Source organism: Podarcis melisellensis (genome assembly GCF_964234715.1).
Source record: "Podarcis melisellensis genome assembly, chromosome: 14".
NCBI lineage: Eukaryota > Metazoa > Chordata > Lepidosauria > Squamata > Lacertidae > Podarcis > Podarcis melisellensis.
In genome coordinates, this window is record NC_138546.1 from 653675 (window position 1) to 671916 (window position 18242).

Below are 18242 nucleotides of genomic sequence, written 5' to 3' on the forward strand. Positions count from 1 at the left end.
TCTGGCTTCCCCCTAAGAATTCTGGGAACAGTAGTCTTCAAAGGGTGATGATAGTTGTTAGGAGACCCCTGTTCCCCTCGCAGACCTATGATTCTCAGATGGATTTAACAACCAATCTCTCTTCCCACGCAACTCTGGGAACTGTAGCTCTGTGAGAGGAACAGGAGTTTCCTAACAACTCTCAGATCCTTTAAAAAACTAGAGTTCCCAGGATTCTTGGGGGGGGGGAGCCGTGGTTGCCTAAAGTGACATGATGCTACTTGTTTATTTACTAAATTTATAGCCCTCCCCGGGTCATCCTCACAACAGCCCTGTGAGGTAGGCTCAGCTGAGAGACGGTGATTTGGCCCAGAGTCACCCAGGGAGCTGCATGGCTGAGTGGGCTCTCCCACTGGTGGCGCTGTGGGTGGCACTGTGGGTTAAACCACTGGTGGCATGCGGGTGGTGCTGTGGGCTAAACCACAGAGCCTAGGACTTGCTGATCAGAAGGTCGGTGGTTCGAATCCCCGCGACGGGGTGAGATCCCGTTGCTCAGTCCCTGCTCCTGCCAACCTAGCAGTTCGAAAGCACATCAAAGTGCAAGTAGATAAATAGGTACCACTCCGGCGGGAAGGTAAACGGCATTTCCATGCACTGCTCTGGTTCGCCAGGAGCGGCTTAGTCATGCTGGCCACATGACCCGGAAGCTGTACGCCGGCTCCCTTGGCTAACAAAGCGAGATGAGTGCTGCAACCCCAGAGTCGGCCACGACTGGACCTAATGGTCAGGGGTCCCTTTACATTTACACCCAGGGAGCTGCATGGCTGAGTGGGCTCTCCCACTGTGCCACACTCTATAGGGCAGGAGCAAAGAGGGGGCAGAACACCCCAGAGATCTGTGGATGCAGCAGAGTCCCTTTTGTGGCTCCACTTATTTCTTCCAGCTGCTCCTTCCGGCCACAGAAGCAGCAGCAACATGGCTGGCATCGCAGCAGGAGCAAAGTGGGTCATGGCGCAGCGGCTGGAGCCCAAGGAGGATCACTTGACCACCACCTGCTGACCTGAAGGGCAGCTTCACACACACCGGCCCCTTGAGCCCCAGCACCTGGTCTACTACGCACCTTGCAGGACGTGCCCAGCAGACAGCCATCGGGTTTCCAAGCCAAACTCTGGACCTGGTCATCGTGAGGCTCCAGCTCTGCAGGGACAGATAAGAGATGAGATAAAGTTCCTGGCAGGCGACACTCATGGAGCAACCTGATCGCCCGGCCTGAGAGCGGGCAGAATAACAGGGCAGCAAAGTGTAATGCGACCGACACCTGCAGATGATGCTTCCAGGAGGCTGAGGAAGATCACTGCCCTCCCCGACATCTGCCTTCGCTGCTGTCAGCTTCCTCTGGAGTAATAATAAATAATAATACTTTTTTTTAATACCCCGCCCTTCCCGGTTCAGAAAACCAGGCTCAGGGTGGCTAACAACAAATTTAAAACACTTAATTGATGCAACAAAAAACAGCATAAAATGCTATTTTGCAATAAAGAATTGTTTTAATAAAAATTATTATTAATTATTATTATTATTATTAGCATGTTTCAGTTAGTCAGACAAAGGGCCTTCTCAGTAGTGGCGCCCGCCCTGTGGAACGCCCTCCCTTCAGATGTGAAGGAAATAAGCAGCTATCTTAACTTTAAAAGACACCTGAAGGCAGCCCTGTTTAGGGAAGTTTTTAATATTTAGTGCTGTATCGTTTTTACCACTCGATTGGGGGAAACTCAGCCAGATGGGCGGGGTATAAATAATAATAATAATAATAATAATAATAATAATAATAATAATAATAATAATCCGGTCAGAGGCCATCTCCTCCTGTGGGATCCTTTTCTGTCCTGAAGGAACTCATCTGGCTCCCCGGCTGCAAGGAGAGGAGGACAAGGCTTTGCATTGTGCTGAGAAGGAGGAATTGCTACTCGGGAACAGTAATTCCATCCCAGAGTCGGGCTGCCTCCCCTTGGAGCTTGCAGACCTTGTGGCCGGTTGCTAGGCAACAGGGCCTCCTTGAGGTTCCCGTTTCCTGTTCACACAACATTCCTGGCCTGGGGGGGCGACAAACACCGCCTGCCCTTCTTCCCAGCAACTCATCGGAAATGCAGATCTGGTGCCTGCCAGCTGTTTAGGAACTACAACTCCCAGCAGCCCCAACCAGGGCTTGCTGAGGCTGATGGGAGGTGTACTTCCAAACAGCTGGAAGGCAACCGTTGGGAAAGGCTCATCCTTGACCTCTTCCACCAACATCTGTTTGCTCAGAGAAACAGAGGGGGAGGGGGGACACAAGGGGCTTTTAACCCCACCCCAGAGCTCCCTGTGACGCCCCACACCACCCCCTTTTGCCAGGGGAGCAAAGGGCAGTGCTCAGCTAGCCTGCCACAATGCACCTGTAGCTCCCTTTACCTTTATTCTGCTTCCAAGCAGAGTTGGAAGGGACCTCCAGAGGTCATCAGGCCCAACCCCCCACAATCCCAGATAGAATATTGGGAATAAATACAGAATATTTAGCAGAAGACTTGTTGGGAAGCGCAGAGTGCCCCTCTTCAGCTGAAAGAGACCAGTGGGGGCGGGTGCGAAAGGCAGCCTGAGGCAACCCCAGAGAGCCACCGGCTTGGGTGGGCAGTTTTGGGCTAGAGGGGCAAACAGCCCAAGTTGGCGCAAAGCAGCTGATGGAGGCAAGCCATCCCGGGCAGAGGGGGGAACTCGGGCCATTTGCCCTCCTGCCCTTCCCAGTCCCATTATAGGAATTCTAAGGTATGTAGGTGTATGTATATATATATATGCTTTCGTAGATTTTCACGGGTACAGGAATGCAGGTTTTGGTGTCCTCGGGTGTCTTCCCGTGTAAAAGTTGGGGTGTCTAGGCGACGTTTCGACGAGGTCTCACTCGTCATCTTCAGGCTGGTGTTTTCGGCTTCTTGTTACTGGAACAGAGCAGGATCTCAGTGTTTGAGTTCCTATAAATACTGTTGAGGGGGTGTGGTGTATAGCCTCCAATGTTCTGGGCAGAGAGGAAGTTCCCAGGCTAGTGTGCCTTTTCTTCTTTTGTTCCTTAATTACTTGAGGGATATCCTGAGTGATTTCTTGAGTGATATCCTGAGTACCACTTAGGTGGGTCATTAGGTGTGGATTAGTTGCTAAAGTCTTTGTGTCTTGACCTCTTGAACTTTGTGAAGAGTTTTTCTGAGAAGATGGCTGTACTGCACTTAGTTTTGCTCTGGCTTGGCTTCGTGTATAGGGGCGAGCTGTGGTTTTGTGGCTTGTGTCAGCCAGATCTGTGTAGGGATTGCAGGGGGGTGCAGCATCCGGAGGTGCCTCCATGGTTTGGCTACTGGATGGTGTCTGTAATTTATCTGTGGAGAGGGTCTGGGTTTGGGTCTGGTGTGGTTGATTGGTGATGGCGTTCTGTGTGCCTCTGGATCTGGTGTCAGTTTTTGTGGGGAGGGCTAATTTCCAGATGTCTGGCAAGCGGGATGTGTCGTCACGCTTGTTCATGTTGTGAGGGTGTTTCTCTATCTCGATGGCTTCCATGATTATTCTCTTGTGGTGATGTTCCATGTTAAAGAGCAATTTGGAATCTGCAAAATTAATTTCGTGTCCTGTTTCTTTCATGTGTTGGAAAAGAGAGGAAGTTTTTTTCTTCTTTTTTGACGGCATTCTTGTGTTCTGCGATACGTGCATTTATTCGTCTGTTTGTTTGTCCAATGTACGTGGCTGGGCAGACTTTGCAGGGTATTTCATAGACCCCTTGGTTTTCCAACTGGATTTTATCCTTGGGGTTTCTGAGGATATTGGCTATTTTTTGGTTGGTGCAAAAGGCTGTTTTATATATTATATATATATAATGTTCATAAATGTAAAAAGCAAACACATACGTCAGAATATAAACCACATTTCTGAAATAGTACAGGAGAACAATCCTGAAGCCATTTTGACTCTCCCAAATTGACCTCAAATATTTCTCTGCAAGGAGGAAGGAAATGGGAAAAGCTTTCCAATGGTCTTTGGACTGTAGGGGCTTGCACCTCTCTGCAAATAGAGTCTGGCAGGTATCTGTTAAGCTGAGCAAAGTTATCAATATGTGCAAGAGATTCAGGAACTAAGTATCTTTCAAATCAGAACCAGTGAAGGTCCTGTGTGAGTGCCTGGAGGCAGCTGGAGGATGGATGGCAGCTAACAAATTGAGGTTGACTCCTGACAAGGCAAAGGTACTGTATTTTTCGCTCTATAAGACACATTTTCCCCTCCAAAAACTAAGGGGAAACGTGTGTGCATCTTATGGAGCGAATGCAGGCTCCATAGCTTCAATGATAGCAACGCAAAGCCTCTGAAGCGCAGTGGGAGCGCTCCCACCGTGCTCCGGAGGCTTCGGGTTCCTTTTGCTGAAGCCAGGAGAGCAAGACTCTCCTGGCTTCAGCAGAGAGGGAGAGCTGCGCAGCGCCCCTTCAGCCAAGCGGGAGGAGAAATGGAAGGGGCTCCGTTTCTCCTGCCGCTTCGCTGAAGGGGTGCTGAGCAGAGAGGGGGGATTCTTTTTTCTTGTTCTCCCCCTCTAAAACAAGGTGCGTCCTATGGTCAGGTGCGTCCTATAGAGCGGAAAATACGGTACTGTTTTGGGGGGACAGGGGACGGGCAGGTGTGGAGGACTCCCTGGTCCTGAATGGGGCAACCATGCCTCTGAAGGACCAGGTGCACAGCCTGGGAGTCATTTTGGACTCACAGCTGTCCATGGAGGGAACCTACATAAGGACTCCATACAGGCTCCTGGGTACCCCATAAGGGGAAAAGGAGCAGTTTTTTCTTATAACACCCGCAACCTGAAACACCCCCCACCACGAAGCTCACCTGCAAGGGTCTGCTGATGCCCCACATCCCAAACCTTCACTGCCTTCTGGGCCCCACTGGCCAGGATGCTGTCTGCTGTGGGGTGGAAGAGGACCACATCCACCGGCCGGCCCTCCGGCCCCAGGGCAATGTGGGGGGAAGACGAGAGGTCCTGGCCGGAGTCCAGGAGACGCCACACCTTCACCTGCAGAGAAAGAGGCCGAGAGCAAAGGTCTGTCCATCACCCTGGGAGAAGATGAACCCCGACCCACAAGTGGGGGGGACAGCAAAGTGGGGGAACCACAGCAAAGCCAAGCAGACCCCTCCAGTCAAGAGATGGAGAAAACAAATGCCCCATCTTCGCTTATAAAGTGGTATTAATACTCCTCTAAACGGTCATGGCTTGAATCAGTGCCGGATTTACGTATAAGCTAAACAAGCTATAGCTTCGGGCCCCACTCTCTTGGGGGGCCTCAAAAGAATTTAAAGGAAAAGGAAAACTGGATGTACATTTCCAAAATATAAGATAAAAAAGAAATAAAATAAAACCTACATACAGCAACAGTGTTTTGTGTTGTGTAGGCTCCTGTGAATTACCATCTAGCATATATTCAACACACAAAAAACAATGGCAATTTGTTGTTGACAAAGGACAGCTGGACATAAAAAGGGCCCTTTACTTTCAGCAGCTTAGGGCCGCATCAAACCTAAATCCGGCCCTGACTTGAATCCTGGGAACTTTAGTTTGTTATGGCTTCTGGGTGTTGTTAGGAGGCTCCCATCATGGCGCTACAATTCCCAGAGTGGTTTAACAGTCAATTGTATGTCCCAGGGAACTCTATATCTAATAAAACGGTAATACTACCACCTCAATATGTTTTTACTGGCACCTGACTCCATGCATTCCTTTTCTGGGGAAGGGGAGGGGGGGCCCTACTGTGGGAATTGTCAAGGTGCCCAACCCCTTAATCCAGACTTGCCCCCAAGTGAGCCCCCCCTCCAGGCCCACAGCCCTCTCCAGAAGCAGCAGCAATGGGGCAAAGGTCTTGGGGGCTATTTCCTCTCTCAGCCCCCCACTCACAGATGGAGTCTGGCAGGATCTGCTCTGCGACCTCCCAGGGTCTTGGGGGGGGTCTGCCAAAGGAGGACCCCTTCACTGAGCACTCACCACTTCATCGGCCGAACATGTGGCCAAGAGCTGCTCATCAAAGGGAGAGAAGTCAAAATCTGTCACCACATCTGGGCAAGAGAGAGAGAGAGAGAGAGATCATGTTTCTTCTTTGCATATTGTTAACTATTTTCAAAATAGTATCTAGGTACAGAATAAGAAAAAGGTCTTCAGTACTACAGATGTTGGTCAGCAACCTTGCAAAGGTTGATGAATGTAATACATCAAGTAACAACACACAACAAAATGTATTTGGAGAGGGGGCTATTGGGTTGCTGTTTTTATTTTTATTATGTATTTTGTGGTTTTATAATTTGATTTTATTCTGTGAACTGCACTGAGACCCCCGGGTATAAGGTGGTATATAAATTCAATAATTAATAAATAAATAAATACTTACAACAATATATATATATATAGAGAGAGAGAGAGAGAGAGAGAGAGAGAGAGAGAGAGAGAGAGAGAGAGATTGATATATATATATTGATATATTGTCCACACATAGTTCATCCTGCAGAATGCCATTTTAGCAAAACTTTATTACAAGTGGGAGACAAGGGAGATAAATCAGGCCAGGGAAACTGTTTAAAATCGTGTTTCTTTTAAGACACTGGTCAACATATTGACGCATACACACTGCGATCCCTACAGATGAAGAAGAGATGTGAAAAGAGTTTGAGAGGACATTGTTAGGAGAATCTGCTTCCTCCGAATGCATTAAGAGTGCGCCAAGGACGTTTGCACGGGAAGAATTCAGCCTTGAGCCACACGGATAGAAAGTAGACCTTCTGCCCTTGCTGAGACAGCTCTGATAACAGAGGCCTGCTTTGCCTCTGAGAACATCACTTAATTTCTACGGAGGTGCAAAGCTGAGGAGAGGGGATGCCTCTCTATAAAGCCTGTGTAACGGATGGGCCTGTGGGTTCTCCGGCAGCTGCCGATGTTCTGAACCATTAAAAGTGGCCCTAAATATCCCGGCTGAAATGGTCGATTGAAGAAAGCAGCCTGCAACAACAAGGTTCAAGACTGCATGCCACACAGCATTCATTTAATTAGAGAATGCACCTCCCGCCTCTTTCTCCAAGGAGCTCAAGGCGGCACACACGGATCTCTCCCTCCTCATTTTATCCCAACCCTGCCAGGTAGGTTAGGCTGAGAGGCAGCGACTGGTCAAAGGTCGCCCAGCTGCGCTTCGTGGCTGAACAGGGATTCGAACCCAAGTCCGACACTCTAACCACTAAACCACACTGGCACGCAGGACAGAGCCACGTGAGGTGGGAGGGTTTATGCCCAGCAGATAAATGGTGGGGGTGGGTGGGAACGTTCCCTCTCTAGAGGCTTCTAGGCATTGAGGGCAAAAGCTCCCTGTTTGCAGGTCAACGTTTTATGCCAGAGCGGAAGGAGAAATTTAGGAAGAGGAACTGTATGCAAGCCTCTTTATCCCTCCCAAGGAGGGCACATTATTTTGCAGGGGGAGGCAGTAAGACCCAGCCTAGGACCCTCGTACCTACAGGACCGCCTCTCCTGGTATGCCCCACGGAGGACCTTACGGTCCACAAATGACAACACTTTGGAGGTCCCAAGTCACAAGGTGGTTAGATTGGTCTCAACTAGGGCCAGGGCCTTTTCAGCACTGGCCCCGAATTGGTGGAACGCTCTGTCCCAAGAGACCAGAGCTCTGCGGGACTTGACATCTTTCCGCAGGGCCTGCAAGACAGAACTGTTCCGCCTGGCCTTTGGTTTGGACTCAGCCTGACCCTTATGCAGTGGTGCCTCGCAAGACGAAATTAATTCGTTCTGCGAGTTTTTGTGTCTTGCGTATTTTTCGTCTTGCGAAGCACGGATTCCCTGGGTATTAACGGTTTTAAGAAAAAGGAAACAAACTTGCAAGACATTTTCGTCTTGTGAAGCAAGCCCATAGGGAAATTCATCTTGCGAAGCAACTCAAAAAATGAAAAACTCTTTCATCTTGCGAGTTTTTTGTCTTACGAGGCATTCGTCTTGCGAGGTACCACTGTGTTTCCCTCCCCTTATGGTTTTGATCTATGGGCTACTTTTAAAATGAGGCTACATTTTAAATTGCATTTTAACCTGTATTTTAAATTGGGTTTTTTCCCCCCCTATTATGTTTTTACTGTAATTTTACTGGTGTTAGCCATCCTGTGCCCAGCTCTGGCCAGGGAGGGCGGAGTATAAATAAAATTTATTATTATTATTAATAATAATAATCTTGCATCTGCAGAGCACAGTTCAGGCCCACTTCTGCAAGAAGCGGCAGGCACACTCTCAGGACTACATGCAGAAACACAGGTATTTAAAAAACAAACAAAACCCCCCACCTTTTCAGATGCCCTATCATAGGATAGGGTTGCCACACACCTGGATTTTCCCAGACATTATAGGGATTTCAAAGGGGGGAATTTCCAAAAGGCAGGACTTTGTCAACAACTTTTGGGGTGCCCTGCTTTTTACTTTATGCAATATGGCATCCCTACAGCAGAGCTGCCTTATAGGGAACAAACAGCCAGCCCCCTTGTTGCAACAGCTGCACTGGCTACCAGTCTGTTTCCAGGCACAATTCTAAGTACAGTCGTACTTTGGAAGTCAAGCGGAATCCGTTCCGGAAGTCAGTTCGACTTCCAAAACGTTCAGAAACCAAAGCACGGCTTCTGATTGGCTGCAGGAAGCCCCGCCGGACGTTCAGCTTCCAAAAATAGTCCCAAACCGGAACAGTCACTTCCAGGGTTGTGGTGTTCGGGAGCCAAAACGTTTGAGAACTAAGCTGTTTGAAAACCAAGGTACGGCTGTATTGGTTTATGACCTATAAAACCCTCCATGGCTTAAGTCCAAGTGACTTGAAAGACCATATTCCATCATACAAATCAACCCAGGCTGTGAGATCTTTGAGGAAGACCCTTGTCTCCATCCCTCTCCCCTTCCAGGCATGCCTGGTAGTGATACAGGACAGGGCCTTCTCGGTGGCTGCTCCCAGGCAACTCCCTGCCTAGGGAAGCCAGACTGGCTCCCTCCTTATCCTTCTGCCGGCAGGTGAAAGCCTTCTTGTTCCAACAGGCTTTTGGGAACTGACTGCTCTTACCGAAAGGACTAGTGCCGTGCTGCTTTTATTGCAATTATTGGCATGCTTTTAATAGATTTAAAGGTAAAGAGAAAAGGACCCCTGACCATTAGGTCCAGTCGCTGATGACTCTGGGGTTGCGGCACTCATCTCACTTTATTGGCTGAGGGAGATTTACAGATAAACAAACATATGTGGCACATATTTGGGAAAACAAAAGGCTCAGGATTAAACCCTACACAAATCTGGAGTCCCTAAGACAGTTGCATGATGCCCTTTACACCTCCTTCTGGCAACCACATCAGTGCAGCCGGGAGCAGGGCCTTGTCGTCTGGCCAGCCCAGGACCTCCAGGCACACTGCCCAGGCTCACACCCCAGAAATGCACGCATAATTTTTATTCTCTCAATATTTAATTTTTAAAAAACATTTTATTCCAATGTTTTGAGCTGTTCTCATTTTTATCTGTAAGCCGACTGTCAGAGGGAAAGGCGGGGTATAAAATGATAATAATAATAATAATAATAATAACCACCTCCATCTCGAGGGCAAGTGGTGTTGGGGGGGTGGACCTGGCACAGAAATCGGCCGCCTGGCTGAGGCATCTGGCCTGCCCGGGAAAAGTAGGTCGCTGCGTCATTTTCCGTTTCCACAGGCCTGCAGCAGATGCAAGCCGGCAACGGGAGACTCGTGCCAGCTGCCTCGGGAGAGCAGGGCTCATCCTGCGCCCAGGCAGGCAGGCAGGGACCAAGAGCCTCTTCCCTGCTTGTGCCCCTCTCTCGACTGGGGCTTAACAGGGACTGAACTGTCTCAAAACAACAGCCAGGCTTAAAGGAGGGAATTGGAGAAGCCAAGAACAAGGGGAACACACGAGCTAGGAGGAGGTGGGGATTTCAGGGCAGGAAATATGAATCTCAGGTGCTTATAAACTGGCAGAATTTACTATATAATTGCAGATGAGCCCTGTGGTCCCTTACGACTCTACAGTTCTATGACTTACGCCGTATTTGTGACGTTGAGCCTGTTCTTTTAGTTGCTGGTTTGCTGATAGCAGATCGTAATTGTTTCACCGATGTTTCATTATTTATATTACATGATTTATGCTTGTGATGTTTTGTTTTGTTGCTGTTATTTATTAAGCCGCTTTGGGATTCATGTGAAATGGAAGCAGCACAGAAATACAATCAAATCCACTGTATATTTATCATCACAAGCGTAACGTTTGGTAAACTCTTTACGTTTGCTGTAAATCTCTGACGGCACCTTGACGTTTCCATTTTGTAATGGTGGCGTGAATTTAACAAAGTTTCTGAAAAGGAAGCTGGTGCCTCGCCTACGCCAACCCCACTCCATCGTCCCACCTTGGCAGCCTCCAGCCCTGCCCAGGTGCCAAGCTCACCTGAGTGGCAGCCCAGCTGTGAAACGACCCTCTGGGATCTCTTCTGGCTCTCCAAGGGCACAAGGCCCAGCACACCTGGAAGGGGAAGGAACGAGACAAGTCACAGGGAGACCAGATACATGCATTGGGGGGGGGGCAGATGGGTGCAATACATGAAGGGGGTGGGATTCTCAAACAGGGAACTCTCCCAGTCCTAATGGGAGACGTTGAGGCAACAAACATCGCTAGTTTTTTCTATGCAGGGTAAGACTACAGTAAACTGGGTTTTAACACATCCCCAATAAACAGAATTTCACTTTTGTTGGCTATTTGCAGATTAGTTGCGCTGCAGAAGGAGTGCTGGGGTGACCACACATTACAAGGAACGGTAAAATAACTTTTGCTAGGTTTGCATAACAAAAACAAAAACTCCTTTTACAAAATATCAGTAAGCATGACCCAACCACCAACCCATCTGCCAGGGTACTGAGACAGCGAGGTGCTGCTCTTTATATACCATACCCAACAGCTTAATTACCACAACTTAACAGCACCTGCTATACTGCTTCACAGCTGTAAAACTAGGTCACGTTATTTGCTCTGGCCTTTAAAGAAATACACATCATGTGGAACAATAATGAACCTTCAAATTTAAAGAGAACATTCAACACCTTTTAGTTCTTTTTCAGTTTCACTAATAACCTTTGGCATGATACTAGAACAGGCTTCCTCAACCACAGCCCTCCAGATGTTTTGGGACTACAATTCCCATCATCCCTGACCACTGGTCCTGCTAGCTAGGGATCATGGGAGTTGTAGGCCAAAAACATCTGGAGGGCCGAGGTTGAGGAAGCCTGTGCTAGAAGCTGCACAAATGTCCTGCAGGAAACAGCCATCGTCACCAGAAACAAAGTCATTGTATGGGACAGAACCGGGAAGATTCAAGGCCTGCCCATGGGGAAGTTCTCCAACCCGATGTTCTAGAAATACACACACATGCTCTGTGTTGGCACATTGCAACTTACAGGCAACTTAGCGAGACTCCTGTCTTGGTAAGACATGTGGCTATATCTGTGTCAACACAACAGTATCAGCTATGTATTGTGTTTACACTGAATTTTCTTTCTCGCAGTGGTACCTCTGGATACATTCGCATCCTGAAGCAAACGTAACCCACGCCTGTGCATCTGCGTTTGTGCGGGTCGTGATTCGCCGCTTCCGCACATGTGTGTGACGTCATTTTGACCGTCTGCACATGTGCGAGTGGCGAAACCCGGAAGTAATGTTTAGGGGTACTCTCATTTTCCTATTCATATTGAAATACTGCCCCTCAGTGAGGCCAAAGTTAGATTCGCAAAATGTTTAGGGGTATGCGTACCCCTAGGGGAAAAAAGCACTGGGCAAAGCAACTGGCACAAATCAGACCTGTGTGTAACTTCTGGCTGCAGAGAAAGCCAGAGGTTTCTACACACCGGCTGCACCCAGGCAAGGAAGAGGAACTTTCTCAATTCAAGGCTGTGTTCTTGGGGGTTGGGGGTACAGCAGGTGCCATGAGCTCCAGAATGAGAGGCCAGCAAGGCCTCATTCAGTGCCCCAGAAAAGAGGTTCTGCACCCCGGCCTTACAACAGTGCCCAGTCCAGGTGAGTCCCCTTGGAACAAGCGTTCTCCAACCCCTGCCCCTCAGGTGAAGGGGGCAGGCATCTCCCCTGCTCTTCCCAAGAGTTTCTAAGGCCTGGAAACGCCGGGAGGTGCAAGCAGGAACCTATGGGAGAGGGTAGGGCATGAAGGAAGGCCCAAGCCCATCAGCAGCGGCAGGAAGCAGGAATGGCAAGGTGGCACACCTGTCCCTTCCTCCTCCTCTTCTTCCTCCTTTTCACGAGCCTCCTGGGGTTGCCTCTTCCCCTGGCAACTGGACCTCCCAAGGAGTTTCCCATCTTCGTGCAACTGGGACTCTCCCTACTGCCAGGTGCCAGTTCCCAACAGTTCCCACATGCCTACACAGGTTGGCGCAACCTCTCTGCCCTGTCGAAGTGCACCGTGCAAGTGTGCCCCACGGAGAGTAGCAGAGCCACCCACTGCAGGGCAGGGCAGGGCAGGGCCCGGCCTCTCCCACAGCTTACCTGCCGAGTCTGTGTGGAAGGCGATCCAGCGGCTGCCAGCCTTGATGTGGTTCGCCGAAGCAGCTGGGAAGCCGGCTCGGAGGTCTCCAATCCAAGCCTGCAACACAGGAGAGACAGAAGACGCAGGTGAAGGGAGGGGGAGAACCGTTCCCTGCCCCACAGCGCAACAAGGAAAGGGAACCACCTGCAGCTTTGCCACATCCTTCTCCCCCAAACCAAAGCTGGGAGAGAGAGAGGGAAAGAGACACTGCAGCTTTTTCTCTAGTTCCTGCAGAGCAGCAGGGATCTTCTTGCAGACTCAGAGGAGGAGAAGCATCTGCACCCCAAGCCCAGGGGGCACAGAGGGGTCCTGCGCCCGTCCCAAATCAAAGACCCAAAGGAGCCCATCAGATGTCATGGAAATGAACAACTATCCGACTTTTAGAGGACATCTGAAGGCAACCCTGTATAGGGAAACTTTTAATGTTTGATGTTTTATCATGTTTTTAATATTCTGTTGGGGGCCGCCCAGAGTGGCTGGGGAAACACAGCCAGATGGGCATGGTATAAATATATTATTATTATTATTATTATTATTATTATTATTATTATTATTATTATTATTACAAAGCAGAGGGCCGCCCCCCACAGGGAAGTAGAGAAAAGACTGTGAGCTTTTGCAAAGGGGTTGCCAACTATTACCGGGCACCCAAAAGTGGAAAGGACATGCCCAACGGAGTGAGGCACCTCCCCATGCGCTTAGCGCAATCCGTGACTCCTTCTGTCCTTATCCCAGCTGGGAAGAGAGACAGTGTGTACATTCCAACACATGTGTGCACTGTGCGGCCCATTTTTGGAGGATGGATGGGGGCTAACAGGTTGAGGTTGAATCCTGACAAGATAGAAGTACTGTTTTGGGGGGACAGAGGGTGAGCAGGTGTGGAGGACTCCCTGGTCCTGAATGGGGTAACTGTGCCCCTGAAGGACCAGGTGTGCAGCCTGGGAGTCATTCTGGACTCACAGCTGTCCATGGAGGCGCAGGTTAATTCTGTGTCCAGGGCAGCTGTCTCTCAGATCGATCTGGTACGCAGGATGAAACCCTCCCTGCCTGCACAGTGTCTTGCCAGAGTGGTGCATGCTCTGGTTATCTCCTGCTTAGACTACTACCATGCACTCTCCGTGGGGCTACCTTTGAAGGTGACTCGGAAACTACAACTAATCCAGAATGCGGCAGCTAGACTGGTGACTGGGAGCGGCCGCCAAGACCATAGAACACTGGTCCTGAGAGACCTGCATTGGCTCCCAGTATGTTTCCATGCACAATTCAACTTGTTGCTGCTAACCTTGAAAGCCCTAAACGCCCTCGGCCCAGTAGACCTGAAGGAGTGTCTCCACCCCCATTGTTCTGCCCAGACACTGAGGTCCAGCTCTGAGGGCCTTCTGGCGGTTCCCTCCCTAAGAGAAATGAGGCTACAGGGAACCAGGGAGAGGACATTTTCGGTGGTGGCACCCACTCTGTAGAACAGCCTCCCATCAGATGTCAAGGAAATAAACACCTATCTGACTTTTAGAAGACATCTGAAGGTAGCCCTCCCTTCTCCCTCCCTCCCTCCCCTTTGCCTGTGGTCTCCTCCACCCCAAACCGCACGGGAGGAAGACAAACTGCCAGGCAACGGAGCTCCCAGCACTTCTTCTTCCTCCACCCACATCCCTCCCTGCAGCTCCCTGGTGGATGGTGCTCCAGGCAGATGCTCAACAGGGAGGGCTAAAGCCTGACATTATATGTTCCTAGAGCAGAGGGGAACCAAGTCAAGGTTGACGTGTGCGCAGCTTCTGTGGCCAAATTCCAAAGCCTCAAACTCTGACGTGGAAGAATTGTAGCAAACGCAGCTTCTCCCCTCACTGGATCTGAGTGGTGGGAGAAGCTGCAGCTCCCAAAGTTCTCCCTTCCTATGAAGAAAGGACCAGGAAGACCTGCGGGAAGCTGCTTGAGAAGGCGGGGGGGGGGCTGGCTTCTTCAAGACAAAAAGTGGGTTAAAAAAATGACCCTGAGATTATGCGCGGGAATTCTCCGCATGCCCCAGCTCTGCCCACCTGCCCTTTGGCGCTCAGTCTCCAGCAGCAGCCCTCAAAAACTGCACAGCGGCAACACAAAGGGAGGCTTGTTGGCTGCCTGGTTTTATTCCGCTTAAAAATAGGCTCTTTCATGCAACTTCTGCTACACACACCAGCAAAGCAGTTCTCACACTTCCAGCAGGCAGAGGAGGTTGCCCAGGCAACAGAAAGCCTGACATCTCCCTGGTTCTGCAATATTCTATTCTATTCTATTAATAATAATAATTCCTGCAATCATTGAAATTTCAGGGCATTCATCCGATTCTGGCCTTTAGGCCTGAGAAGTCATCCATGCTGCATTGGTGGTGCCACCACACAGGGGGCCCTGCTGAGAGCTCACAGTCCGAACCGCATGAGGCAGCACATGGAAAAGGGTCGCTGCTCAGACCCGCAAGAGGGGGCAGAGGGAAGGGGGCAGGGGGCTCAGGCTCCCCCCCCAAGGCTGTCAGGGGGTTCCCTCCCAAGGCCTGTGTTCTTCACAGCCAGCCACTTTGCTCTGCGCAAACTAAAAAGTGACACAATTTTGGGGGCCTCCTGGGCACATCACAAACATCTGTCTGGTTTGTGGGCGGTGCCCTGGAGGCCACCCCAAAATGCTTCCCCTTAAGGGAGGGGCGCAGCCCAGTGGGAGGACACCTGCTCTGCATGCAGAAGATGCTGGGCTCAGCACCCTGTTGCAGGCACACCACTTCCTATTAAAATAAGCACAGAATTTCAAAGCTGTTTGAGCCTTTTCACGTCCACTTTTCCAGCCTCTAAGCTCCGGTCTAAGAGCAGCAGGGGACGGAGGAAGAAGCCCAAGACGACCGCCTGTCTTAGAGACCCCCCTGGACTAGCTGAGCCAAGGCCTGAGGCTCAGGATCCAGACCCCCCCCCCACTCAGGATGAGGGCAAATGGAAACGGGTTGCCCAGGGTTGCCCAAAGCAGATGAGAGAGGGCGCAAGCAGTGGCGTAGTGTGGGGGGTGCAGGGGAGGCCGGCCGCACCGGGTGCAACATCTGGGGGTTAGGGTTAGGGGGCGCGAATCCATGGGTTAGAGGGTGCAAATTACTTGCCTTGCCCCAGGTGCCGACAACCCACGCTACGCCACTGGGCGCAAGGCTGCGGCACTCCCCAGATCACAGGCAAAGTAGCAGCTCCTGAGGGGGTTTTCTGCCCCCCCCCCCCTGCATTGCAAGGAGTTGGACTAGATCAGTGTTCCCCAACCTTGGGCCTCCAGCTGTTTTTGGACTACAACTCCCCAACTGTACAATGCCATGATTTATGGGACTCTGCCACGGATGCTTCCGCTGAGATTCCTGCTTTGCCACGGGTCGGACTAGATGACCCCGGGAGGTCCCTCCCAACTCTACAATTCTATGATGATGATCATCATTCCATAGGAGGGGAAGGAGGCGGGCTTCAGCCCAAGGCAAGCTCCTCCCCCCGCCCCCCGATTCTGCAGGCGCCACCTTCCCCCTTGGCCCCCGAGGAGGAAGCCGGCTGCAAGCCCGGAGAGCAGCTGCGCTGTGCACAGGATGGGGAAGGGAGAGCGGAAGCCGCGGAAGCCGCAAGGCGCGTCTTGTGACCCACGCCCAGAGCGCGGCTGCCGACGCCCCGAAGGCGCCCCACCTCTTCGGCGGCCGCGGCTCCGAAGGGGTTAACCCCGAGGGCGCCCCCGCTGCTGCTGCTGCTGCTGCCGCCGCCGCCGCCCTGGGCAAGGGAAGGAAGGAGTGCCCGGGCGCGCGCCGGCGGGTGGGCAGCGGGAGTCCCCGGGGGCGCCCCCGGGCAGAGGGTGCCAATCGGGAGCAGGGCATCCCGGGGGTGGGTGGGGAGATCGGGGGCAGCGGAGCCAAGACCCCGGAGGCAGGTGCGGGCGGAGGGCAGGGAGGGCGCCTAGGGTTGCTCTCCGGGCGGGGATCGGGGCCCTTCCCGTCGGGGCGCCGGCACCCACCTCCTTGCGGGCCACCCGGGCCTCCGCGTGGCGGAACTTCGACACCTTGAAGCGATTCATGCTCAGCCTCCCGCCGCCGCCGCCGCCGCCCGGGCTCCGATCCGAATCGCCGCCAAGCCCCGCCCGGCCGTCCCCGCCTCCTCCTCCGCCGCCTCCTCCTCCTCTGCCGCTGCTCCGGGGACTGAGCACCATCCGGCGCCCAGGAGGAAGGAGGAGCCGGGCGGAGGGGCGCTTTCGCCCGGGGCGGCGCCGCGCAGGTGAGACGGCGGCGCTTCCACCTGGAAGGTTTGGGGAGAAAGTCCTGCCGCCCAGGCCAGCACACGGGGCTCTCGCCCTTCCCACGCGCCCCAGTTTGAGCCTGACAACAACCTTGCCAGGTAGGCGAGGCAAAAGAAGCCAACCCACCCGCGAGAGGATGCCCTGGCGAGCTTTACAGCTGAGAAGGGATTTGTTTATGAACGGAAAGATTAGGCACCGCCTTTGTGTCCTAGAACCTGACGCTCAATTTTAAAGCCATCATTTTATTTACTTATTAAATTTTATATACCTCTCTCCCTCTGTGGAACACAGGGTGTCTCGCAGCAAGAGCATAGGTCAGCAAGCTTTTTCAGCAGGGGGGCGGCCCACTGTCCCTCAGAACTTGTGGGGGGCCGGACTATATGTTTTGGGGGGATGAACGAATTCCTATGCCCCACAAATAACCCAGAGATGCATTTTAAAATCTACTCATGTAAAAACACGCTGATTCCCAGACCATATGCAGGCCAGATTTAGAAGGCGATTGGGCCGGATCCAGCCCCTGGGCCTTAGTTTGCCTACCCATGAGCAAGAGTTTCTTAAGGATCTGAGGTGGGTGGACTGGAAAGTCCTCCATTCAAATAGGAGGAGAGCCATGAGGGTGGTCTCCCAGGCTGGTATGTTGAGCACCCTTCTTTATGGAAGCGAGTTGTGGGCCACTGGCAGCCATCAGCAGCGACTGCCTCAACACTTTCCACATGTGGTGCATCGGGAATATTTTGGGCATCATGTGTGGCAAGACAGAGTCTCAAAGAAAGATGTGCTCTCTCAAGCCTCAGCGACGTCCTACTCTGGCTTGGTGATGTCCACAGAATGGAAGATGGCAGTGCCTGGAGACAGGTGGTCAGGTCCTGCACCCACAGCAGTGACCAGAGGAGGAGTGACCGCTGGGAGACCAAGCAGAATAGAGTGGCACATGCAGCATCTTAAAAAGCAGAGACATCACCTTGCCAGCAAAGGTCCGTACAGTTAAAGCCATGGTTTTCCCAGTAGTGATGTATGGAAGTGAGCGCTGGACCATAAAGAAGGCTGATCGCCGAAGAATTGATGCTTTTGAATTATGGTGCTGGAGGAGACTCTGGAGAGTCCCATGGACTGCAAGAAGACCCAACCTCTCCATTCTGAAGGAAATCAGCCCTGAGTGCTCACTGGAAGGACAGATCCTGAAGCTGAGGCTCCAAGACTTTGGCCAACTCATGAGAAGAGAAGACTCCCTGGAAAAGACCCTGATGTTGGGAAAGATGGAGGGCACAAGGAGAAGGGGACGGCAGAGGACGAGATGGTTGGACAGTGTTCTCGAAGAGACCAGCATGAGTTTGACCAAACTGCAG

General features: G+C 51.6%; 1 protein-coding gene across 1 annotated transcript in view; it reads right to left on the minus strand.

The window, feature by feature from the left end:
- The window catches only part of LOC309357132 (coronin-7-like), a 101074-nt gene extending 84081 nt beyond the window's left edge, over window positions 1-16993 (minus strand). Inside the window, exons 1-6 of the mRNA XM_081889142.1 lie at window positions 16615-16993; window positions 12588-12684; window positions 10488-10562; window positions 6014-6084; window positions 4867-5050; window positions 1100-1176 (exon numbers count right to left, since the gene is read on the minus strand). Of these exons, the coding sequence (XP_081745268.1) occupies window positions 1100-1176; window positions 4867-5050; window positions 6014-6084; window positions 10488-10562; window positions 12588-12684; window positions 16615-16806 (696 nt within the window). The 5' untranslated portion in view covers window positions 16807-16993. The remainder of the gene's footprint in view (window positions 1-1099; window positions 1177-4866; window positions 5051-6013; window positions 6085-10487; window positions 10563-12587; window positions 12685-16614) is intronic.
- Window positions 16994-18242: the final 1249 nt, after the last annotated feature.